The following is a 27,253-nucleotide window of genomic DNA, read 5'->3' as shown; positions in this document are numbered from 1 at the left end:
AATACCATAGCTGTAGGTACAAAAGACAATGGAAAAAGGCCTAGGCCTCATTTCCTTTTGTAGCATATCACCCTCTTTGTGTAAAAGAGACCAAACTTTGGCCTCAGCCAACCAGAAGTGCCTCACCACTTAGAACCTTCCTGAAGGAACCTCAGAGCCTCAGATTTTCTTCAGAATCTTCCAGATTCTCTTCAGGAATGTTACTACCTTCCAGGATGTCGGAAATTGAGAAGAAAAAAACCCTTTTCAAGCCTTGTTCCTCCTGTGGCAAGAAAAGGCTTTTTGTGGAGGATAAGCATAAGGACTGCATTTATTGCCTCTATCCTGACCACCAGGCTGCTGACTGTCAGATCTGTCACACTTTTTCCGCCAAAACCCTCCGGGACCGTGAGGGTAGGCTCCTGACATGGCTGCAAAAGCTTAAATCAAGGAAGGATACTGTCTCTAGTGACAGTGAGGATGCTGGATCGATGTCTTCTACAAGGTTAGTGAAAAGGGGTAGGGGTTCCCCTTCTACTTCTTCTGTGTGAAGATATTCAAAGGCCTCAAAAAAGACCCCCAGTGAGTCTGAGAGCCCAGGTCCCAGCAAATCTCCTCACGGAAGTGTAAAGGAGAGGGATGGACCTTCTACGCCTTCTACAGGTGAGAAGACTGCTACAGCCTTCAAAACACCTTCATGCCAATCTTCTGAGAGGACTTCTAAGTCCTCGACGACTAAGACGTCGACAGCGGGAGGTCCGTCGACAAGGACATCGAAGACTGTCGACAGGAGGTTCGTCGACGTCGCTACCGTCGACAGCGGAGTCCTCGCCGTCGACGGAGAAACTGAAGGCGCCAACGACGAAGGTACCAGCTTCAAGGGTGTCGACTAAGGCCCCGCCGACGACGAAGGCCCCGCCGACGACAAAGGCCCCGCCGACGACTAAGGCCCCGTCGACGACTAAGGCCCCGTCGACGACGAAAGCCCCGTCGACGACTTTGACAACGGTGTCGACGGCGAGAATCCCGATGACGACTGTGTCGACGACTGCGGTCTCGTCGACGACCACTACAGTGACTATGACAACGGCTGGCGTGTCGACAGTTTCATCGTCGACTACGTCCACGACACCTATCTCGACGGCGTACATACAACCGTCAACTACAGAACCGACGATATTGTCCACAGAAAAGCGGATTACCATTTCTGTGACGCGGATCACGCCAGAGATGACTTCTCCAAGGACGGTGTCTCCTCTGCTACCTACCATGCTTCTTCAAGAGGGAGAATCAGAGGAGGATGAACAAGATGCATATAGCTATGCCAATAGTCCTTCCCAGCTATTTGTCAAATGCCAGGACACTGACTCAGGGCGAATACGGCCACGAGGAACGTGGTTGTAGTCAGCAGCAGCAGCAGCTGCAACCTGAACAGGAAATGGTGTCAGTGCCAACGTCTTTCCTGCAAGATCTACATAGGATGCTACAGGACTATAAATCTAAGGCTAGTAGACCTCTGCCAAATACGTCAACGCCTGCTACGCCTTCAAGAACTCCGGCTTCATTGGTGTCATCTACTTTAACGGCTCCAACTTCTCCACAGCCTCAAGCGTCCTTACAACAGGATTCCTCTGGATTGCCAGGAACTCATAATGTTGATGAATCCTCGGATGAGGACCAACAGTCGGATCATGTCTCTAATCCCGACACGGAATATGATGAATATGTTATTGACAATCCCGCATCGCCAAATCCGGACCCGGCGGACTCCCCGCCAGCGGATATTGGGGGCTTCCATCAGCTGATGGAGAGAGCTGCGGCAAGATTTAAATTGGCAATGCCTAAGGTTACCACAGATTGTTTCTTATATGATTTTAAGGAACCCTTTCGAAAGACTGCCAGGTCCATTCTTATCGTGGACACCTATGGAAAGAGGGCATAAAGGCAATGACACCCGGCGACGGTGGTCCCGGTGCTACCACGTCTCGATAAAAAGTACAAGGCGACCGATGATGCCCCTGCGGCCTTGACAGGTCATCCAAGACCAGACTCTGTGATTTCGCAGGCAGCGCAGAGAAAATCGCGCAACCCTTCGGCACCACTGACAACTCCTCCGGACAAGGAAGGGCGGAGGTTGGATAACGTGGGAAAAAGATTCTCATCGATGGCAAGTTTGCTGGTGCGAGCGGCTAATGCCTTAGCGATCCTGGGTAGGTACCACCGCCAACTCTGGTGCGATGTCGCCCCGTACCTTGACCAGCTGCCTCCTGAATCTACGTCTGAGGCAAAGAAGATTTTACAAGAGGGAGAGGCGACGTCGATGGAAATCATTGATTGTGCAATGGATATTGCAACTACTGCATTCCGCTCACTGGCTGGAGCGGCAGTAATCCGTCGCCAAGGGTGGCTTAAAGCTACCTGGTTCCGGCCCGAGGTCCAGAATAAAGTATTGGATCTCCCTTTTGATGGGGAAGCCTTGTTCGGCAAACTCATTGACGACACCCTGCAAGATATAAAAAAGGACACAGAGACCGCTAGGTCTTTAGGAACACTTCAGTACAGAAAGTCTCCTTTCAAGGGATCCAGAGGCAGGGGTGGTACTTACAGAGGATCCTTCCAACAACAACGCTATTCCAACACAGGATCCGGTTCCCAGCAACACCGTCAGCCTTACCAGCAGCGGCAGGGCCAGTCTTCCAACTACTCCAGGCCTTACGGTAAAGGAAAGCAGGGGGCACGAGGACGAGATTCGTCCAAGCGTCAATAGCGGCCTCCTGGCTCTTCCTACTGGACCCTCCTTCAGGAAGTCATCAGTTGGAGGCCGGGTCAACAAATACCTTCACAGCTGGTCCAAGATAACATCGGACCGTTGGGTGCTCAACATCATTCGGAAAGGGCATACCTTAGAGTTCACTCAAGTTCCGCCACCCAAGCCCCCGGCAGCCACTCCTTCAAAACACCGGCGTCTCCTTCGGCTCGAAGTTCAACAGATGTTCCGGAAAGAGGCGATAGAGCCAGTTCCATCAAACCAAAGAGGTCAAGGATTTTAATCCAGGTTCTTCCTGGTAAAGAAGACGCTCGACAAGTGGCGCCCCATTTTAGACCTCAGGGGGCTAAACACCGATCTCATTTCTCTGTCCTTCCGGATGGTGTCCCTCCAGGACATCTTGAAGCTGATCAGCCCGGAGATTACATGGCCACCCTCTATCTCGAGGATGCCTATTTCCACGTTCCGATTCACCCAGCGCACAGAAGGTTTCTGCGATTCACAGTAGCCAAGAGCCATTACCAATTCAGGGTTTTACCCTTTGGACTCCGCTCAGCCCCAAGAATATTCACAAAGGTGCTGGCTCCAGTAGCAGCTTTCCTGCGAAGGCACAAGTTTCAGGTCTTCCCCTATCTGTTCGACTGGTTACTGAAAGCTCCGTCCAGAGACGCAGCGCTGCAGGCGGTTCAAGCATGTACCAATTTGTTTCAGAACCTGGGACTCACTCTGAACAACGAGAAATCTTGCCAGGTCCCGTCCAGAAGGGCTCGTTTTCTGGGAGCCATCTTGGATTCGAAGCTATCACGAGCTTTTCCTACTCCGGAAAGGACGCAGAAATTACAAACCATGGCCCAAGACTTACAAACAAGAAAGTCTCTTTCGGTACGCCGCTACAAGTCTCTGCTGGGAGTGATCTCATCGTGTATCCCACTAATTCCTCATTGCAGACTGAAGATGCGTCCCTTGCAGGAGCAACTGGACAATCAGTGGAAGCAAGTCCACGGTTCATTCGACGACAGGGTGACAATCACTCCAGAGATGAAGGAAGCGGCCTTATGGTGGACAGATCAAAACAACTTGTCCCAAGGTCTATCCTTCGCAAACGACCCGTCTCCACAAGTGATAACGACGGACGCGTCATTGGAGGGTTGGGGAGCAGTGATGCAGGACCTACATGTCAGCGGTCATTGGTCACCCCAGAAAAAACGCCTCCACATCAACCTGTTGGAACTCAGGGCGATACGACTGGCTCTGCAAGCGTTTCTTCCTCGCCTGGAAGGTTCAGAAGTGCTTATCAGGACGGACAACACCACGGCCATGCACTATGTGAACAAGGAAGGAGGGACCAGATCGCGCCCATTGTCGCTAGAGGCTCAGCAGGTCTGGGAATGGGCGATCCAGCACAAGATGTCACTGACGGCAGAACACTTGCCAGGCGTCCTGAACGAAAACGCCGACAGACTGAGCAGGTCATCCTCGGTCAGCCACGAATGGGAGTTGAATCAGGAAGTCTTGGAACAAGTCTTCAGCCGGTGGGGAAGGCCGGACATCGACCTTTTTGCCACTCCGACCAACAAGAAATGCCGGTCTTACGCAAGCAGGCTTCCCCATCAAGATTCATTGGGGAAATGCCCTTTCGATAGCCTGGTCGAAGACATTTGTCTACGCTTTGCCTCCCATTCCTCTGATACCACGACTAATCAAGAAACTCAAGGTGGAACCGTGCAGGATGATCCTGATAGCCCCGGCTTGGCCGAGGCAGTTCTGGTTGACGGAGCTCCATCTGTTGTCGATAGCTCCCCCCTTGCCTCTAAGGATTCTGCCGGATCTTCTCACGATGTCCGAAGGACAGATTTTGCATCCAGACCCTCAGTCGTTACACCTGACTGCATGGCTCCTGAACAGCGAGAATTTATGAACCTGCCATTGTCAAGGGAGGTTAGGGAAGTTCTGTCCCAAGCAAGGGCTCCTTCAACTAACAAAACTTACCGCCTTTAGTGGAAAAGATTCTGTTGTTGGTGTCGAAAGCAGAACATTGATCCATTCAATTCCAAGCCTCATCAGATCCTACCTTACCTGCTGTCTTTGGCCAAATCTGGTCTAGCCCATTCATCAATTAAGGTCCATTTGGCTGCTTTGTCACGATTCAGAAGGACAGACTCTGGGCCTTCATTATGGTCTTCCAGAATAATCAAGCAATTTCTTAAGGGCCTGTTCAGGGTCTATCCACCGTTGAGACCGCCTCCTCCAACATGGCATTTGAACCTGGTCCTTTCTCAACTTATGAAGGGTCCATTTGAACCAGTCCATCGTTCTGACATCAAATATCTCTCGTGGAAGTTGGCTCTTCTCCTTGCTCTCACGTCGGCTCGGCGTGTAGGAGAATTACAGGCTTTGACCATCCAAGAACCTTTCCTTCAATTCAAAAGGAACACGGTCATCATGAGGACTAACCCTAGGTTCATGCCAAAGGCTCCCTCGGATTTCCACTTGAATGAACCGGTCATTCTAAAAACATTCTTCCCTCAGCCTTCCACGCCAGCGGAAAAAGCATTGCATTTATTGGATGTGCAGCGATGCTTAACATTTTATTTGCAACGTACTAAAGATTTTCGAAAATCTTCTCAACTGTTTGTGGCCTTCGGGGGGCCGAATAAAGGCCTTCCACTATCCAAACAGGGTGTTTCAAGGTGGATCACAAGCGCTATATTACATTGTCACAAGGCTGCTGGTTAACCTCTGACTGGAAAGATACGAGCGCATTCCACAAGATCTGTGGCTTCTTCAACAGCCCTTTTCGCGGGGGTGCAAATTAAGGATATCTGCAGAGCTGCTACCTGGAGCAGCGTCCACACCTTTACCAAGCGTTACTGATTGGAATCTCTGCAACAGGATGATGCAGTAGTAGGACAGGCTGTCCTGAGGAACCTCTTCCACTAATGGTGAGCTTTCCCTTCTGCCCACCTTCCATTTTTTCACATTTTGTATCTAATGTCATGTTGTCTACTGCTATTATTTACAATGCAAAATGTGATTATCTTGCCAACTGCTTACTACTCTGATACAAAGCATGGGAATCTATGAAAGTTCCAATACTGGGGTAAGAAAACAAGTTACTTACCTGTAACTTTAGTTCCCCAGTATCGGTAACTTTCATAGATTCCCATGCGCCCACCCACCTCCCCGGGTAAAGCTCAGCCTACAACAGATATGGTGTCTAAGTACACAACGGCTACGAAAATCTGAGGCTCTGAGGTTCCTTCAGGAAGGTTCTAAGTGGTGAGGCACTTCTGATTGGCTGAGGCCATAGCTTGGTCTCTTTTACACAAAGAGGGTGATATGCTACAAAAGGAAATGAGGCCTAGGCCTTTTTCCATTGTCTTTTGTACCTACAGCTATGGTATTTTTGTTACTGAGACTCCCATTCTGACGACGGGGAATGATACAAAGCATGGGAATCTATGAAAGTTACCAATACTGGGGAACTAAAGTTACAGGTAAGTAACTTGTTTTTCTTATTCATGTAATTCAAAAATGTTTACTGCCTAATATCCTCCTTAGGAATTACATAAACCATTCCTTGTTGCTTCATAATGATTTGCATTTCTTAGTTCAAAGCATTGCTGAACAGTAATCCCTCCAGAGTTGCCCCGGTGTTTTGTACAAGGCTTCCTCAAATGATAACACTGTCATCTATCTTGCTGGATATTTAAAATTTTTGCTAGCCTTTCACTGAGGTAAAGTTCAGCTTCCTCAAAGTGTGCCTCCTGTAGCTATGTATTGTATTCAGTCAAAGTATTAGTGGAGTGTCTTAAATGTTCTCATTGCATGCAGAAAAAGGCTATCAAAAGCAATTAATTTATGTTGTTGGTTGAATTGGACTCCCTGGTTTTATCGGAGAATTACAGACAGGGAACCAGTTGTAATTTGTCTCTGTTGGTGCACAATGTGACTTCTTCATTGTTTCCTTCTTACAGCATCTACATTACAGGTCTTGTTCTGGAATGGATTAAGAACAATGGTGGTGCTGCAGCCATGGAGAAAATGACTCGTCTCAAATCAAATATGATTTATGATCTCATTGATGAATCCCATGGATTTTATGTGTAAGTTACTATTTTTTCTTATTGTTGTTTTAAGTGTTTCATGTCCTCTCACTTATTCACAGTATTTTGCATATTTTAAACCATCAAATACTTCGATTTTATTGCAGATTTATAGCAAAGTAATGGTAAAGGATGCTCACTTCCTACTCCCACCCTGATGTCCCAGAAATAGATATTTGATACTGGCACTGTAGGATTCCACATGCATGCTTTTTTTTGTTGCTTTTTTTTCGGAGTTACAATAGGGTTTCTAGTGTTATTCTTGCTTTTGTATTAGGAAGAGATCCTAGTGAGCAGGTGTAATTTGGGGATATCCAGGAGGGATTTAGCAAGAGTGGGACATCCGAGGATGCCTGGTTGTTTTCTTTCCTTACATTTTGAGGAGTTGGAAGTATTTGTGTTCAATGAATGGCTGTATGTGATAAAGAAGTAGTTTAAGAGGCTGCGAGCAAATCTTGCAAATGCACTTCCTCTGAAATGTTTCACTTATTTGGGCTACCGAAGAGAAGTGATCTGCACCAGTTTTAGTCTTGGTGGCTTACTCCTATTGATAAATGAGGTAACCGGAGGTTGTTTTTGTCAATCTTTGCTTCTTGTAAAAGATTCAAGCAGCAAGTCCTAGTAAGCGCATGCATTGATGTGCAGGTTTTGTACTGTTCCCGAATATGAGGTTTCAAATCCGTTTTGTTTCTTATGATTTTATATACTTTTCTAAATGAGAATAAAAGAATGCTATTTCTGTTGAGATTATTGCGTGGAGTCTTCACCAGTTCCATGGAGTGTTCAGTGGCACTTGAATTTTATCGCTAGTTCTTAAGAATGGTGCTCTAAAGTTGTCTAGGAGGGGAGTTGTAATGTCTCTCCGAACGGCAGTCCAAGAAGGATCACAGCCATGTTGTCTGAATATCTTCAAATAGTCGATAAGAAAGATGTTTAATTGTGTATCCATACCTGGATACATGTAGGCCAATTGTATTGTCTCCTGACTCCCTGCAACTAGTCTTTAAATGACTTGTTGGAACCATATGTAGACTAAAACTATCAAAAGCTTGCTCCTTTTCCGGATGCCTTTTCTTTCTTCACCATGCCTCATGAGCGACTGAGTTAGTGGCTTGGAGTTTAGTCCTAGCATTTGTCTCCAGGCTGCTGTGATCAATCCATACAGGCCTAAGGCTACAGCTCTGTGGCCAGAAGACAGACATTCAAGTTTACATTTATGCTTAAAGCATAGGGTATCAAAGCCACAAACTATATGTGATAAATGATTTGAAGAGGAGCAAGATGCCCCTTGTAAGACCAGAGGCGGCAATATAATAAGCAAGCCGGCCAATGGTGGCATATGACGCACTATAGACCTACATCTCCTAATCAATTCATGTTTTCGTATAGAAAGGAACATAAAAAAGAATACATTTGAGAAGATGTATGCTTTTTATGTCCTTAATTTTGAATTCTTCTAACACTCTCCATAGAGTCACATTTGCTTTCGAGTACTGACGAGTTCATGATTCAGTGCCCTTTCCTCTGATGCAGTCTGGTTTTATTGTGAGGGCTAAAAGTCAGATGAAGTAAATGTCAAAGGCATGCAATCGGGAACTCCTTGGAACTGGAACATGGTTCTGGAAATGAGCCACCAAGGTTATCGCGCCCGGTTTAATTAGACTGTGGGACGGTGTTCACTTTATTTCAGTGAAGCAATGGTCTGCAGGAAAGCCATTTTTAGGTCGAGCCTGTAGCATCGCTTGCGTTGTTTTGGCAAAGACTTTATGTAAGGGCTTTTTAAATCTCTCCTCCCGCTCGCACACGCTCCTGCGTGTGCTTTTTGTTTTGTCCCAGGCTATTGGCCTATGCGTGGGTCTTTTTAATGAAGACAGCACGCAATTGGGCAAAGGCGGGTGCATTGCTCCGCCCATGGCCTATTGGTTGAAGTTACCCGTACGGGCGCCATGTGTTTTGAATTCTCGTGCACAGATGCGTGCGCAATAATTTAAAACCCATGTCTCGGTGTGGCGTGCGCTCTCGCGCCTAGCGTTGCAGAGCGCAGATTCTGAAAACATAATCTCCAAGCCGCGCTGGTATTGGTCCAGCCTCTAGGGGTTCCCCAGATGTCACTGACTAGCAGCGCTGGGATTGGTCCCAGACACAATGGCTACCCTACGCTCATCACCAGGAACAGAGCTGCGCCCAACACTAGCACAGTCTCCCTCATCTGCCCTGGGCATACCGACCCCACAGTAGTAAACGGTCCATCAGCCCAAAATACCCCCACCTCTCCCAGATCCCCATACAGAGAGTCTCTGTCTGCGGGTCTCTAACAGGCCACGCGTCTTCTGTGTATACTAGCAGCCCCTCTCCGGAGCCCGGTATCGCCCCAACAGCAGAGCACTATCAGGCGGGCGCCCTCCCTTGCCTGTCAGTAGAGCCAGCCCTCTCACCCCTCCCCGATCACTCCCTCTGCCTTGGCGTGCGGTGTCCTGCATTCCTTCGGGGGCTCAGCGGGGCTCGTGAGGTCACTCTTCACTCCAGTTTCTCTGCACACACAGCAGCTTTCCTTGACTGGGCTTCCTACACTGTCATGAATCATCGCTTACCGTGGGTACGTGAAATGCAAGAATCTGCTTTTCTTTACAGTGCATAACTGTGCACTTCCGATGACCAGCATGGATCTTCAATGCGGCGTACAGCGCCCCCTGCAGCCTCAGCGACGTGTGCCCCCCTCACTCCCCCCTTCAGTGGGACGCACCATCATGATGATCAGTGTGGTGCGGGTGTCTCAGGGGTCTCTTAGCCATCTACTGTGGGGGTGGAGCGTAGAGTTTTTTTTTTTAAACTTTCAGCGCGCCACTCGCGGGGCGCCTCCGTCCAGGCTGTGTCTGGTTTGTATTCCTTCTGTTCTACATCTCCATGTTCAGCCATAACTGCTTCCTGTTAAACACCGCTTGGGTGGATTTTACTCCGTTGCGGTTTATTGTTATGTGCCTAAAATGGGAAAGAGCACGGAAACCAAATGGTGCAGGAGACCTATTCATTATAAAGAAAACAAGACAGATCTTTAACCCCTTCGCTGCTCATGACAAGCTCAGCTCGTCATGAGGCACACTGGAGCTGTGCTTATGACGAGCTGAGCTTGTCATGAAACTACAGTATTTCAAGCCTTTCAGCACAGGAGGGGAAAAGCCATAGCAGCCAATGTGTTAAATGGTAAATCTCATGCACTGATTGAAGGATGTCAAAAATCTAAATGGAGCAAGGAGGGTGGAGGCAGCTGCAACATCTTCCGTCACTGATAAAGCAATGCATCCGTTGGAATAAGTGGTTTGGGTTGCTGCACTTGCAGGCGGGCCTTTCGCACGAAGCCCTGGAGAAAGCTCGACTAGAGCTGAACGAGAACCCGGACACCTTGCACCAGGACATCCAGGAGGTCCGAGACCTGGTCATCACCCGGCCGGACATCGGCTTCCTGCGCACGGATGACTCCTACATCTTGTGGTTCCTGCGGGCCAGGAAGGTCAACCACTTCGAGGCCTTCCGCCTCCTGGCACAGTACTTAGAGTACCGCCAGCAGAACCTGGACATGTTCAAGAACTTCAAGGCCACCGACCCGGCATCAAGCAGGGACTGAAGGACGGCTTCCCGGGGTTGCTCTCCCACCTGGACCACTATGGACGGAAGATACTGGTTGCACTTTGCGGTTTTACCTGGTCTGGTCCCAGTTTGCAGCAAACACCAGTCTCTGGCTTACATTCCCAATTTGCTGCTCACCCAGGCTCGCTATTTTTGTGGGAGGTGTTACTTTGCACATATATTTTTCCACATATATTTTTCCACTTCCTGTTGAGAAAATAGACTGTCCAGTGGTCCTGTTTAAGGACTGGTGAAAATGCCTCCCTTTTTTTAGCAGCAGATTGCAGTGAAAGGAAAATTATGGGGCATAATGTGGCACGTTTTGGAATAGTATTTATCCAGTATTATGGGTGTCTTTCATAGATTCACATGCCTGAATCATTCCCCGTCGTCGGGATGGGAGTCCCCGTATATAAATAAGTAATGTCCTATAGACCTATATAGAGAAAAGTAGGCCTAGAGGCCTCACCTTGGTAACCTAGCCAAGTCCTTTTGTAAAAAGGACCAAACTATAGAGAAGAGCAATCAGCTGCCACCTCCTTCTAGAACCTTCCTGTCAGGAGCCTCAGTCCCTTAGATTTTCTACCGCACATTGTGCTAAGGGAGTCTCCCCCTGAGTTCTGCTCAGGTTTGTTTCTTCAAAGCTTTTTTTCTTCAAACTTTTAGATTTTTCTCTCGAGTGAAAGCTGTGCACTATGGCTGACACTCATAAGAAGGGTCTCTTCAGAGCATGTAGCTCTTGTGGAAAGAAAAGGCTCCACATAGATGACCAACACAAGTACTGCCTGTACCCTGATCATTCAGCTAAGGACTGCAAGGTATGTCGAGCCTTTTCCACAAAAACCCTCAAAGACCGTGAAGGACGCCTTTTGATCTGGCTCCAAAGACTCAGGGACAGAGATAATCTAGAGTCTTCTGAGGAAAGTAAGGGCTCCTCAGTCTTCTCAGAGATGTCTCTTAAAAGGCCAAGGGTAGCTTCCCCTAGCCCTCTGGACGCTCCTCAAAAGAAGACACCAAGAAAGTCTTCAGAGGCTCTGTCAAAATCAGCTCCTGACAAGGAGGTTCACACCTTCAAAAAGCCTGCGCCGTCGACTACATCAGCACTTAGTAAAGCTGTGTTTCCTGTTTTTATGTCTCAACGTCGATGACGACCGTCTCGACGACAGCATCGTCTTCATTATCTTCATCGACTACCCCATCGTCGACAGCAGGTAAGGCTTTATCGTCGACGATTGTCATTGAGAAATCATCGTCGACGCCCAGATCCCGTCGACTATTACCTCGCCGACTACAGCGTAGACGACGAGATCATCACAGTCGACATCGCGGCTGCATCTCTGCCATTGACAACAACACTGTCTACGATACCTTTCATACAGTCAACGACGACAATCCCGTTGACAGATTTCCAGAATATAACAACTGTCGACGATCACTACGTCGACGGGCCCGTTGCAGGATTCTGGATTTCTAGCACCTTCTGTATGTCTCAAAAAGACACTAACGCCGAGTTAACTTCTCCTAGCAGTGTGCAGCGTTTACCACCAGCATGTCTCCTTCAAGATGAGTATTCTGATGACGGGGATATGTTTCAAGCCACTAGCCCCTCAGAACTAAATGTTAAATGTCAATGCTCGGATGAGGAGGATGTTCAGGAGCACATGGTTCAACCACAAATTACGTCTATGGTCTGTCTACCAGCATCCTTGGTTACGGATCTGAGATTCCTCATTCAGGACTACTAGCAGAGATTCCCAGAATCTCCAGCTCCTCCACCTACCACAGCAGTACCATCGCCAAGACCACGACCGCCGCCCTTAGTTATCCAGCAGGAAAGGGTGAATGTGCCTAGTCCTCGTTCACCTTCCTCTTAGTCTTCAGATGAAGAAGAGGAGGGAGAAGAAGTGCAGGACGATCAATCTGTCCATGAAGACTGGGACTATGTTATACCTTCCCCAGCATCTCCAGTGCCTGCCACCTCCGATTCTCCGCCTGTGGACATCGGTGGTTTCCACAATGTGGTAGAAAAGGCCGCTAAACGCTTCCAGATTACAATGGAATCACAGGAGCAGGACTGCTTCCTGTACGACTTTAAAGAACCTCTTAAGAAATCGACGATCGATTCCAATTATTGATTATCTGTAGACACAGGGGGTTTCAGGTGATGCAAAATCCCGCTTCAGTTTCGCCAGTGGTCCCTCGCCTGGACAAAAAATACAAAGCTCCAACATCGGCACCGGCCTGCCTAACAGGACATCCTAAGCCTGATTCGGTGGAGACGCAGGCGGCACAGAAGAACCCTCAGAAATCCCTCATCTCCCTTATCGACGCCACCGGATAAGGAGGGAAGGAAATTAGACAACATAGGGAAACGATTTTCCACAATGTCAGCGATGACAGTTAAAGCAGCAAATGCCCTAGCTATTTCTTGGGCGCTATAATAGACAACTGTGGGCAGATATAGCCCCATACCTGTCTGAACTGCCTGATGCCTCGAAGGAAGAAGTGAAAACTATACTTCTAGAGGGTCAAGCTTCAGAGATGATAGACTGTGCAATGGATGTGGCAATGACAGGATTCCGCCAACTAGCCGGGGAAGCAGTGTTAAGGCGGCAGGGATGGCTGAAAGCGACCTCATTCAGACCTGAGGTACAGTCCAAAGTATTGGACATGCCAAATGTCGGCCAACTTCAGTTTGTTTCCAAGATTGATGAGGCACTACAAAATATTTAAACTGACACTGCAAGAGCGCTGGGCACGCTCCAGTATAGGAATCTGTCCTTTCGAGGAAACAGAGGAAGAGGACAATCCTCCTACAGAGGTGGTTATCAAAACAGGTAATCCTACTCTTCCAATCCAGAGTAGAGCTCAATACCAGCAGCACCAACAACAGCAGGGCTGACAGTCCTCATATGGAAAGTCATCCTTTCGGGGCAAAGGTCAAAAGAGGAACAACGGAGGACGACAATGACTTGTTTATCCAGCCAGTCCAGACCTCATCTCAATTATTAAAGATTGGAGGAAAACTAACCCGCTTTCTAAAAAAATTAGAAGAAAATTACTACGGACCGTTGGGTCCTTCAATTTAATACAATTTGGTCATTCCATTGAATTCGAGAGTACTCCTCCACAAACTCCTCCTCGCCCAATGCACCACAAGAATTTACGACTGCTTCTGCGAGGACTCCGTTTTGCTAAGGAAAGGAGCAATAGAGAAGGTACCACCATCACAGAAGGGTAAGGAATTTTATTCCAGATTCTTTCTCATCCAGAAAAAAGAGAAGAAATGGAGGCCGATACTAGACCTCAGGGCATTGAAAAAATTCTTGAGGAAGCAGTCGTTTCGCATACAAAAAGTCCTGCATCTTCTGGAGGAGGGAGATTTCATGGCGTCACTGGATTTACAGGACGCGTACTTTCATATTCCAATTTACAAAAAGTACCTGAGGTTTGCAGTAGTGAGCAGACACTTCCAGTTCCGTGTCCTGCCCTTTGGTCTCAAATCGGCGCCCCGCATCTTCACCAAATGTCTCTCCCCAGTGGGGGCATACCTCGGGCAACACTGTCACCAAGTCTTCCCATATCTGGACGACTGGCTAATAAAGGCACCATCCTTCAGACTCTTCCAGATCCTTCAACGCCTGTCTCAGTCTCTTCAATCATCTAGGTCTTACGCTTCACCAAGAATAATAGAAGAGAAGTCGACTTTGCAGCCTTCTCAAACCCATCACCTTTCTGGGGGCAACCCTGGACACATGTTCTGCAAGAGCATTCCCATCACAGGAGAGAAAACGCAAGCTCCTTTCTCTAGCCTCGACAGTGGCCTCGAAGAAAGTGTTGACGGTTCGTCTCCAAGTCCCTTTTGGGGATGATGTCATCGTGCATCCTACTGATACCACATTGCCGTCTGCCGATGCGTACTCTGCAAGAGGCATTATCCACGCAGTGGGTGCAATGCATGGGGTCATTTGACGACCGCATAAAGGTGACAGTGCAAATAGTCAAGGTTTACGCTGGTGGATGTCGCCAAAGAACCTATCTCAAGTATTGACATTCCTACTTCCCGCAGCTCCTCATGCCATCACGACGGACGCCTCCTTGGAAGGTTAGGGGGCCTTCCTGCAGGAGTTGCTGATAAGCGGCAAATGGTCAGTGGAAGAGAAACTCCATATCAACCTTCTCGAACGGAGAGGAGTCTTCCTGGCCCTGCAGTCATTCCTACCAAGGATCAAAAACTCCCTAGTGCTCGTCATGACCTACAACGCTACGACGATGCCCCATCTCAACAAACAGGGAGGGACGCGCTCGCTGACACTCTCTCGCGAGTCGCAAAAAATCTGGAATTGGCTCATACTCAACAATGTAGCCCTAAAGGCGGAATATGTCGCAGGCACAGACCATGTGCTCGCCGACAAGTTGCGCAAGCAGAAAACATCATCACACGAGTGGGAGCTAGATCAACAAATTATCAACCAGATCTTCTCCAGATGGGGTACGCCACAAAGCGGTACACCACAAATCGATCTATTTGCGACGAGAGTGAACGCCAAATGCCCACACTTCGCAAGTTGGCGTCCCCAGTCAGGGTCTCTAGGGAATGCATTTTCCATCGCATGGCGCAACGTCTTTGCGTACGCCTTTCCGCCATTCCCGATGAATCCCAGAGTCCTAAGGAAAATGAAGGTGGAGCCTTGTACTCTAATTTTAATAGTCCCAACTTGGCCGAGGCAACATTGGTTCACAGAGCTCCGCCGTCTATCCCTGAAACCGCCGATCCACCTGCGGCGGTATCCATCTCTGCTCACGATGAACAACAAACAAGTGTAACATCCGGATCTGAAGTCTCTCGGGTTAGCCGCCTGGCTCCTGAGTTCCGGAATCTGAATATTCCACAAGACTGTAGAGACATTCTTGCCAGAGCAAGGGCGGATAGCACGACCAAAACGTATTCCCTGAAATAGAAGCGCTTTTGTGTTTGGTGCACAGATCAAGGAATTCGTCCTTTCTCCTCCTAACCAGAGCAAATCTTACCTTATCTATTACATCTGGCACAGTCGGGCCTATCCCACTCCTCCATTAAAGTACATTTGGTAGCAATATCTCGTTATAAAAACGTCAATGAGTCCATCTCTCTGGTCAAGCAGGTTGGTCAAGCAGATTGATTAAGCAATTTCTAAAGGGATTACACGGGTCTTTCCTGCCAGTAAGGATGTTGCCACCTACCTGGCATCTCAATGTGGTTCTAAATCAGCTCATGAAAACATCAGTTCGAACCAGTACACAGAGCCGACCTAAAGTATGTCTCGTGGAAGACCGCACTTCTCTTAGCGCTCACATCTGCAAGGAGGGTGAGTGAGCTACAGGCGTTTTCAATCCAGGATCCTCATCTAAAGTTTACAAACGACAGAGTAATCCTGAGAACCAATCCTAGGTTTATCCCAAAGGTCCTGTCGGACTTCCACCTAAATGAACCTGTGGTTCTACGTTCCTTCTTTCCAAACCCAAGCACAGCAGCTGAGAGATTGCTGCATTCTTTAGATCTCAAACGATGCTTGAAATCTTATATTGACAAAACAAAAACATTCAGAAAATCTAACCAGCTATTCGTAGCTTACAGCAGACCTAGGAATGGTCTACCGCTTACCAAGCAGAGCATCTCCTGATGGATTTCTGCAGCCATTGCTTTCTGTCAAGACCAAGCTGGACCGCCATTGCATTCCAAAGTGAGAGCGCACTCCACGAAAGCTATGTCCACTTCTATGGCACTCTTTGCAGGGGTGCCAGTCATTGACATTTGCAGGGCGGCAACATGGAAGTCGCCGCATACCTTCACTAGGCACTACTGCCTGGATACAGAGCTGATGAAGGATGCAGCAGTGGGACAAGCAGTGCTTCGCCATCTATTTCAGTAAGGTGAGTCTTCCTCCGTCCCTCCATCCTACTCTGGTATGCACATTTCTTTACTAATGCTTATTGTTTATGTCTATTGATGGTCCATAGTCGCAGGATATGTATTATCTAATGACTTGTATATGCTGTTCCATCAGAAATGTGCACTGGGCATTGCTTGCTACTCTGATTCAGGCATGTGAATCTATGAAAGACACCCATAATACTGGATAAGAAATGCGTTCCTTACCTGTAACTGCAGTTATCCAGTATTGGTGTCTTTCATAGATTCAGATGCAACCCTCCTGCCTTCCCTGGAAGGACTCGCCTAATTCTCTCAGTAACACGCTTACTTAGCTTAGTGCGTACCAAAATCTGAGGGACTGAGGCTTCTGACAGGAAGGTTCTAGAGGGAGGTGGCAGCTGATTGGCTCTTCTCTATAGTTTGGTCCTTTTTACAAAAGGACATGGATATGTTACTAAGGTGAGGCCTCTAGGCCTACTTTTCTCTATATATATGTCTATAGGACATTACTTATTTATATACCGGGGACACAACTCGGAATGATTCAGGCATGTGAATGTATGAAAGACCCCAATACTGGATAACTGCAGTTACAGGTAAGTAACGCATTTCTACTTCGTCATTTTTAAACTTAGTAACGCTGTCTGGGCATTGCTTGTATTGCATTAGTACTAATTTAACACCCAAATATAGCAATAAGCCACAAAGCTGACCCCTTTAGCTTTGGAAAGGCCCTTCCACTGTGCAGCGACACATGTCATATTCTTAGTTACTTTTGAAGTGTTTGAGCTAGAAACAAAGATCTCTGTTTTTTTTTGTCAAAATCGCTGTGCAATTGCATGATTCCATTGGCCCTGCTCATTACTCATGGCTTCCAAGCATTCCGAGTAACTACTGTCTGTGACTTCCGTGCGTGCCATGTGACACAGGGATCCTACATACTGCTCAAGGCTTTTCAAACACGTAAAGCAGATGTCAGCCGGGAGCGTTTAATCAGTCAGTCAGCTTGACATGGATCCTTAGGGCATTTGCAATGGCTAGGCATTTTTTTTAAATTGGTGATTTTTCACATGTGGCAGGTTGTCTGTGTTTGTGACATTTCTGAAAGCAGGACCATTCGAAGTACAGTGCACAGTGGAGCCTGAGACATGTCTGACTGCAGTGTACTGGTTGTTCATGTGAGATCTCAGAGTGCATTGCATTAGTAGTGAGAATGGGGTTGTGGTTAAAAAGCCTTTTGAATGTGTCAAATTATATCCTGAGGCAAGCATGTATTCCTGAATCAGACTCCTCATCCAGTGTGTAGTAATTGTATAACTCTCCAGTCCCAGGTGGCACAGCACCCATGATAATGTGCTGCATGGCTAAATACTTATAAGGTCCCGAAAGCGAGACGTATTTGCTATACCAATGCTTGTTTCATTTAAGACCAGTGTGTGTGGGATCAATACTACAAGATCTTTACGGTTGGAGGTGAGATTATAACAGCCAAGTAGGGGATTTGGTATGTGGAATTCCACAACCCGGGATTCAGTGAACTAGTATGATCAGAAGGTAGTAATTACCTTTCCCTGGTGCACTCGTTTATATATTTTAATCTGTGTTTATACAGAGCATTAGACTACTTTTAGCCAGCTAAAAACCTGCCCAGTGCATTAGTATGTAGACTGCTCTGCGTTGCCCGGTGCAAAATCTCAGAACTACTTAAGATTGCACAAAAAATTGTGCTGCCCTCTGTAGCCCTTACCACAACTGGGTTTTCATTCCTTCTAGTCTTTGTTTACATCCTGACCCCAAGTGGAGAGCCAAATGTATGGGCAACTTTCTAGTCTTTACATGATTTAGTTCCCCGGGACTGAAGAAAGAGGCACCATATTTTTATGATAAAATGGAAAATCTAATTGAATTTAATTATCATTCATTAAGTCTTTATTGCTCTTCTTCATCATAAAAGACAGTAATATCCAAAATGAATACAGCTTTAATTCACTTTAAAATACGCATCACATTCAAATTCAAAAATCTAAAACTTAATACTATACCATATCACAATGATTAATAATATATATATATATATATATATATATATATATATATATATATATATATATATATACACACGTTAAAATAGTATCTTAAAAAGAATTAAATGTAATGTACATCAGTTATTTTACAAGGGGCAAGTAATCTTCTAAGCCAAACAAGGTATTGCTATACCAACTCCAACCCCTATTTAAAAGGGCCCATCTTTAATTGTTACACAGCTACTTTGCCCCCCATTTTTGTTGCGTATGGCCCACACCCAGGTCCAGAACTTTGTTACACCTATTACAGTGAGGTTGGAAGTGTCAGATTTCAATATTCTCCTTGCAACCATCGCCAATCTTGTAATCATGGTCAAACATACAGGTTTCAGCCAGATACTCCTCGGCTGAGGGTATGCAGGGCATACAAATAAAAAATGATCAATATTTTAACTATGATCTTGGCAGAATGCGCACTTATCACTACTGGCAGGGTTCCATTTGCTTGTAAACCATCGTAGGGGTAATGTGCCTATCCTGAACTGATGGTAATGTTTACGATCATGAGGCTTTGTGATAAGATCCCAGTAACCTTCCAGGAGTGGTTCATCCTTAATATCAAGGAAGTCCCTCGGCAGTGACTGGCAGATATGGGAGGAGAATCTCTTAATTTTAACACAACTCCCAGTATACTGCTCTGTAGGACTTTTTTGATGGAAATTCCGCAACCTCTGGATGTTCCCATACATTCCTCATCCCCATATCAGTCAACAAGGACCTAATTGCAGACAACCATGGGATCTTCTGTGATCGACTCAGCCCCCCTCACTTCCAGTAGGGCCTTGGCATACAAGGAGAGTTCCGGAGTGATCCAAAGACTCCTTCAAAATGCCAGCGGTCTGTAGCGTGCTACGTCTTCAAGTGCCTGACAGCCCAGATCGAGAAGCAATGGTATTAGGGGGGACGATTGCGGCATGCCTACTATCGATCTCATAAACTTTTTTAGGGCTAAGGAAAGTGAGGATAACTTACAGAAACCCCATATTTCCGCATCATAAAGTATGGCTGGGCAAATTTTGGTTGTGTATATCTTGACAATAGGGGCAATAGGTTTGGTTGGAGACAACCTGTGCTGCTCCTTTAATCTGGGCACCAGCCAGCTGAGCGTGCTTTAGCGCTAGCATTTCAACTTGGGGCTTCCAACTTAATTTATCATTGAATGCAACACCCAGGTAGGTAAAGACATCTGTTTGCTCCAATAGAGCGCCATCCATGTAGACATTTGCTTTAACTGGCTTAGACCTATGGAGCACCATAAACTTTGTTTTCCCTACATTGATCCCAAGATCGCGGCAGAAGACCTCAAAACGAGACGGTGCCAGCTGCAGCCCCTGTCGAGTTTTGAATTTAATTATGCTTGAATATACTCTGTCCAGAATTGGGTTCCCTGTGATAAGTTAATGTTTTATTAGGTATTGCTCCATGGGCTTCAATACAAAACTACAAAATCTTCGGTTTTAGTGCAATTGCCCATATTTAACAAAATTGTAACTGACAATAATAGACTCTGCTTTTGAGTGACATCTTTAAATGAATTAAAAAAGCCCAATAAATCTAAGTTGTCTATGCTTGCAAGTTTTTTGATTTAGTATTACATTTTCTTTAAATTCTTATTTGATATAGAAATAGTTTACAAAAAATAAGTTATTGCAAAGTAATTTTCCGCTGTTTTTTATGAAAGAAGAATCCTCGCTTGGGTGCAAGTCGAAATGCTGTTGGTGAAAAATGAATACCTTTAGCCTTTTCTCCTTTACATATGGAAGACCGATCAAAGGGATGTGTTGCCAACAAAATGTACGTTTTGTTGTCATCTGTAAAATTGCCTTTGGACCTTTCCTCAGTAAATATTAGGCCAGATAATTCTTAAAACAATGTATGTGGAAAGAAAAAGCAGGTAAAGCTATTGCCTTCAACCTTGAATTCCCATTACATGGGTGAAGCCAACAATTGAATTTTTATATTTTTCTAGCTGCCCTGTTGAAAAAAAGAGCAGAAGCAAAATGAACACACCTTTCCGTATAGGAAATGCAAAAGGTGATGACACTTTGGAAAAGATGTTTCTTGAGAAGGCTGCGGAGCTGGGAATGATGTCATTAAAAGGTCACAGGTAAAGATGGCAGTAACTTTTGTTTGCTTGTTATGATGGCATACATGTACACAGTCTAATATGTAAATGACAACTGTTTCCATATTGATCTGAGCCCAGAGTAGAGGAGCCACGCAGCTCTAGATCTTGCATGTAGAAGGCCCCATTTTATTGGTCCATGTGGACAGGCAGTGAAAGTGTGTGTGTGTGTGGGGGGGGGGGGAGATCCGGGGGATCCCACAAAAGGGAACAGCTTAATGTGCTGTGGTGTGGCCCTTTGTGATTGGGCTGAAGTGAGGCTTTGTTGCTGCTCTTTTGTTAAAACTAGTTCTCATGGTGTTAACACCGTGATCAAATTGCTGAAAACTTATTGGTGTGAGGAAAAGATGTCCTGATATTTAGAAACTCGCTAAATACCTGCTCTCATGCATGGTGGCTGTCTGTGCTGTACTGCAACCAGGTAATTCTGCATTGAATCATGGAGTGATTTTTTTTTTTTTTTTTTTTTTTTTTTTTACTAAGACTTGCCCTTTAAAGCCCTCATTTAACCAAGTAATAGCTATATGTTGCTTTAATATTAGGAAGCTAAAGAAAATCTTACCTATTATCTCCCATTCGGCACAAAACGGTTGTCCAAGCCAAAATTGCCTCTTGCCTGGATTACTACAATTCCCATCTATCTGGGAGTTACCCAGGTGGTATTTTCAAGATTACATGTCCCTCAGAATGTGTCTGCGAGATTGATTCTGTGGCAGAGACACAATGACCTACATTGGCTGTTTTATTCAAACACTCCATGTTTGAGGCCCCCTGCTTGGTGCATAGGGCGTTATATGGGACTGGTGCAGCATCAATTAAATATAAGTTTACTTGGTATGCCCTTGGAGACCTAGCAGGTCAGCAGAGATGACAGACATGGCTGTCCTAAGAATAAAGTAATCTCGATGGGTAGGAAGTACCTTTGCCATTTTCTCAGCCAAGCTGGACTTTGCCCCCAATGAACATCAAAGCTGTGGACGATCACACATTCCAGGAAGCTTATCAAAACCTCCCTTTTCTTACAGTGGACATAAGATCTAACCAACTTTGTTTGCTTAGGCTAGTTAGCGGCAAGATGCCTCTGGGTAAGCAAGCGCTTTTAGAAACACTTCATGTTTCCCGTAGCCATGTTTCTGTTCAAGAAAAAAGATGAAACTGACACGCACATCATATCTTTAGTGGTGCAAAGACTCCATCTTCTCCCTTTCCCTTCTTTCCACCATGCCACCTGTAAGAACTGGCATGAAGCGTGATTAATCCTGTTACACTACACATACGTACCAATCATTCTAGGAGTGTGAAGATCTGTTATGACTTAAGTCAATCTACAAGTCTTTTACACGTGCCTCAGTGGTGATTGCGCTCTCTTCATTGTTCTTCATGTCTTATGTCTTATGTGGACACCCTTGAAGTTACAGACACTGAATGGATAAAGACGTACAGTGGATGGCGTAATACTCTCATTCTACCCTATCCCTTCGACAAAAATAACCCATCACTTACATTAATAAACTTTTGATAATTGTTCATCACAATGTTTAAGCTATAATTGGTTATAAACGAGGCCTACTCAATAGACCGTTTGTCCTGTTCAGTTCAATGTATTTGTCATGAAATATTGTTTTTAGCTTTTTTTTCCCCACTTAATTCGTATGACTGAACAGTGTTAAAATGTATGGAGTTGTCACTTTTTACTTCCTAGTGTACTCCAAGCGTTAACTAAATCACACTAATGCTTTGGAATAAAAAGTGTTCTTAACTCTCTTCTGAGTGTGACCTTGTGGTGTGAAAGTGTTCACTTTTCCTTTGTGTTACAGGTCAGTCGGTGGCATCCGGGCCTCCCTTTATAACGCTGTTACTGTTGAAGAAGTTGAGAAGCTTGCAACTTTTATGAGGAACTTCATGCAGATGCAGTAAACCGGGAAAACCTGCAAACAATGGTGTACCATTTTCTGTGTCTAGCTCAGAAAATCAGCTATGTGTTTGAGTTTACATGCTCTTATCACGTGCACCATCGGACATTTCCATCTTGCAAAACAACTTCATATTTGTAGGCTTTATTTTTTGCAATTTTGTAACATTCCTCAATTGATGTTTGCATTCCTACCGTTCACAGCTGTGCTGCACGTTGTACTGAAAACTACAAGAACACTATCATGTGTATATACTGTGATATGACAAAGCGATGTTGCCAATTTCCAAACGTCAGTCATTAAAGCTGCTGTGTCAGTAAGCACTTATCAGTGGTGTCTTGGACGAATAAAATCATATCTGTGTATTTATGTAAAAAATGTAATGCATTGTATATGTTCTGTGTTTCATGATAATTTGTATGTCTTAACATTTTATATGGGGATGCATAAGTGTAACCCGCTGTCCTACATCTGAAATTAAGCAATAACATTTTTGTGACATTACCTTTTTGGAGCTCTTTTCAGCAAATTCTTCATTTCAGTTCATGATCTAGCTGAAATGGGAAACAATTAAAGTGTTTTAAAAAATGAAGTCCCATATATTTAATTTGCTTGTGAATGTTTGCTGGAAGAAACTGACTGACTTTGGTGTATGAATTAGCCAGTTTGAGATTCTTCCTGCATTACACATGTTTAGATGTGCAGGCTACACAGTTTTTTGGTTTGAAGTGTCAGTTGGATCTCAAAACTTAAGTTGCCATTTCCCTCCTAGCTTCAAAATAGTTTGTTTAGTAATTGCTACACCCTTGTTCCTTTATTATCATATATTCCTCATATGCGCCTTTTTTTCTTTTTCTGTCGTGCTGTTCCACAATGTGAATTTCTGTTAATCTCTTTTCCATTTTCTCTTTAGATATTGTATTTTAGATTGTTTAATTCAATTTTAATTCGTAACTTTATTCGATCTTGTACAGCAAGATCATAAAAGCACCGCATAATACACATGCTCATAATTAAAAAGTGAAATACATCAGCAACGATCCAGTTAAACACATCAAAAAGTTAATCAATAGCTCATAATGTGCTTTGTGCAAATACGCAAGATGCCATATAACGTGCTAACAGAGACTTTTGTAAACCATACCAATACATTAGATGTTATGTCTCGCATTATCCATTATTTCATCTAAGACGTATTAAGGGCCCAGGATACCAGACTTCCCACAATCAGTTAAAGTGCTTTTTAGTGCAGTGTTCATTAAAAAAACAATATAATGCCTTGTTGACCTCCTTTTTCGATAATTCCAAGCTTAAATATAATGTGACACAATAAATAACATATGGATTAGGAAGCATTTGGAGGAAAAACCAAGCAGGGCAGCATTGAGTAAAATGATACTTTTGCAGCAATGGACGGATATACTTTCTCCGTAAACATGAATAAAATGTACAAAAGAATAACGTGTACGTTAGACTGTATAGATTTGTTATCACAGGGACAAGGTGAAAGTTTGTTTACTAAATGGGTCCCTGATGGATAACCTAACATACAGGGGATAAAAGTTAATCTAAACCTTAACAATATAAATCTATGTCGGGGGGGGGGGGGTTACAGATGTCGGGTATGAGTCCATTTCACCTGATAGAAGTGGAAGGATCAGATATAATGCCACAGTTGGTTTAACACGATTTAACATATCTCTTTACTTCTCTCAATTCTTTTGCACATGCTTTAATTACATTTTTTGATGTACCCCTACAAGCTAGATGATCTAAAGAGAGTCTCTAAACCCAGCTTCAACAATGTGTTCTTAATGTAACACAACCATGGGACTCGTTTTACCTTATCAAGCAATAAACCATCTTGATTAACCCACCGTGTCTCGACCAAACTGAATGCCAAATAAAACTGGGGCTAAAAATAACAGATCAGATATAAAAGGGACTTGTAATTCCTGATGCATAATATAATTTGAGCACCCTTTGGTGATAGCAAATAACTTTTTAAAGAACATATCTTCCTTTTTTTGTAGCTTTTCAGTATTCTCTACACCCCCAAATACCTGCTCCATATGTAGCAGAGGCGACCGCTCTGGCCCCATACATGTTTTTGATTGGTTCCAGTGGTTTTGTACCCAGCTTTCTTTTAAAAGGATGGAATAGCCATGGCATTTTTTTCTAGGGCGTTACATCTATTCGCCACCTTGTCCGTCCAAGTCCCTTCACTGTTAAAAAGAACCCCCAAATATAATAAGGTTTTAGTTCATTCAATTTTCCGAGTGGTAATGTAAAAAGCTGGAACTTTTTTGGGCTGCTTCCCAGCTATTGGGACAAACGTTTTTGCTTCATTTACTTAAAGGTCTAGTCCCGCCATATAAGACAATTATTTATTAACTTTTGTAAGGCTACACCTGTCCTTGCCAACAAAACTGCATTGTCCGCCTATAATAATATGGAAAGCTGTTTCTTATTTACCCGAGGTACATCAATAACATCCTTGTTTACTGCAGCCTCTAGCCTATTTGTGTACGTAAAAAATAAAAGGGGGGCTAGGAAGTAGCCTTGCCTACTCCCGGCAAATTGGGAAGGGCCTTGTGCATTCTCCCTGGGAACCATATCTAACACATGCTGTGGACTGAGAGTGTAATTGTCAGATAAAATGTATAATATTTTCCTCCACGCCCATCTCTTTTAAAATAAACCATAATTTTCCATGTGATACTGAATCAAACGCGGCGGAAAGATCCATAAACGCCATGTATATATTTCCATTTTTAGCATGAGTATATTTTGCCACGTTTAGATTTAGACACTGATCAAGTATCCCCATCCCTTTTTATAAAACCATATTGTGTATTGATTAAAATATTTTTCCCTGCAGCCCATTCCTCAAGTCTATTTAGCAAAAGGCGACCCATTCATTTACAGGTGCCATCTATTGGTAAAATCGGCCGATAATTCTTTGGAAATGCTTTATCACCTTTTTAAAATATTGGTACAATTATTGTCTTATTCCAGGAACCCGGAATGGGGCCTTTCATTATAACATTAAAAACATTAGATAACAAGCATTTGCAATGCAATAGGTCTTGCATTAATTATGAGCTATTGGCATTGCTAAATTTTGCAACACCAATTCCAACCAAAGTCTATAAATTGTAGTCCAAAACAATTTTTTTTTTGTAGCAATGGTGGCATGCTGCGCTTTAGATGAATATGTTTAAAAGTAAAGTGAGCCATACTGCGATTGCTACAATAGTTAATTGTGCATGCGTTAACAATTGATGTGTGCATTGATGGCTGGTGGTGTGTGTGCCTGTAGAAATTGTGCACTGATGGTTGGTGGTGTGTGTGCGCCTGGTGGAAATGTGCACTGCCGGCTGGTAGTGTGTGTGCCTGGTGGAAGCGTGCACTGCCGGCTGGTGGTGTGTGTGCCTTGTGGAAGCATGCACTGCTGGCTGGTGAACGCGTGCACGGACGGCTGGTTGTGTGTGTGCCTGGTGAAAGCGTGCACTGACGGCTGGTGGTGTGTGTGCCCGGTGAAAGCGTGCACTGATGGTACTGTGTGGTTGTGTGTGTGGTTGTAGTTTGTGTGTGTGTGACAGTAATACTAAAATCATCTCAAAATATAGGAACACAAACATCGTGTTTGTGGATAGAGAAAGCATGTTGTAAGTAAAACTGGCAGCAGCAAAGCATTAACACATGTTCTTTGAACAGCACAATATCCTTGGTGCAACCACATTAACTGTTGCGTGGCTAAAAACATATAAGGTCCCAAAGGCGAGACCTATTGGCTATGACAATGCTTGGTGTGGTTGTGGTTGTATTTGTGTGTGGTTGTATGTGTGGTGGCTATATGTGTGTGGTTGATTGTGGTTTGGTGGGTGTGGTTTTGTGTGTGGTTGTGTGGGTGGTTGTACTCACGAACATATTGTGACTATTCACAGCAGTGTTTCGGTACTCCAAAAGACAGCAGTGAAGGTGTTCAGATTAGGCACTGCCACGCTTGCGAATGCCTTACCATGCATAGCAGAAGTCAAATGATTTGGCACTGCCACCACCATCCTACCAGTGCTGGAGGCCTGAAAGGGAGCAAAGGGGTCCTTGTAGCATACCACGGTCAAGCTAAAAGCTCCAGTGAAAGTCTTACTGTAAACAGCAGGAGTCAATGGTGCTTCGCCACTGCACACCACGCACTACCCCCACCACGCCACCAGTGCTGGAGGCCTGGCAAGGAAGCAAGAGGTCCTTGTATCATAATTAAAGCATCAATGAATGATTTACTGTGCGTAGCAGGAATCCATGGTGCTTCGGCACTATACACCAAATAGAGAGCATGCATGCATGTGTGCCTGTGTGTGTGAGTGTGCAAGAGAGAGCGCGTGGGTGTGTATGTGTGTAAGAGGGAGAGAGTGTACATGTCTGTGCATGCGTGAGAGCGCGCATGTGTCTGTGCGTGGGTGTGTGAAAGAGAGAGTGCATGTGTTTGTGTGTGTGAGAGAATGTGCATGTGTGCGTTCCTGTGTGTGTGTGTGTGTGTGAGAGGGGAAGTGAAGGAGAGTAGAGCCTGCATGTGTGAGTATGTGTGTGAGTGAGTGCGAGAGAGCGTGCATTAGAGCCTGTGTTTTTGAGAAAGAGAGCGTGCATGTGTGTGTGAGAGAGAGAGCATGCATGTGTGTGTATGAGGGGGGGAGAGCTTGTGTGCGTGAGAAAGAGAGACTTGTAGGGAGAGCGGGTA

General features: G+C 45.0%; 1 protein-coding gene across 1 annotated transcript in view; it reads left to right on the top strand.

Annotated features, from left to right (window-relative positions):
* Positions 1 to 23,104, top strand: part of PSAT1 (phosphoserine aminotransferase 1) — a 97,891-nt gene extending 74,787 nt beyond the window's left edge. The window contains exons 7-9 of the mRNA XM_086961338.1: positions 6,724 to 6,852; positions 20,444 to 20,581; positions 22,417 to 23,104. Coding sequence (XP_086817464.1) covers positions 6,724 to 6,852; positions 20,444 to 20,581; positions 22,417 to 22,516 — 367 coding nt within the window. The 3' untranslated portion in view covers positions 22,517 to 23,104. The remainder of the gene's footprint in view (positions 1 to 6,723; positions 6,853 to 20,443; positions 20,582 to 22,416) is intronic.
* Positions 23,105 to 27,253: the final 4,149 nt, after the last annotated feature.

The sequence above is a fragment of the Lissotriton vulgaris genome, chromosome 3_1 (assembly GCF_964263255.1).
Source record: "Lissotriton vulgaris chromosome 3_1, aLisVul1.2, whole genome shotgun sequence".
In the NCBI taxonomy this organism is placed as follows: Eukaryota; Metazoa; Chordata; class Amphibia; order Caudata; family Salamandridae; genus Lissotriton; species Lissotriton vulgaris.
Note: the sequence above shows the minus strand (reverse complement) of the source record. Positions and strands in the feature narration are given on the sequence as shown.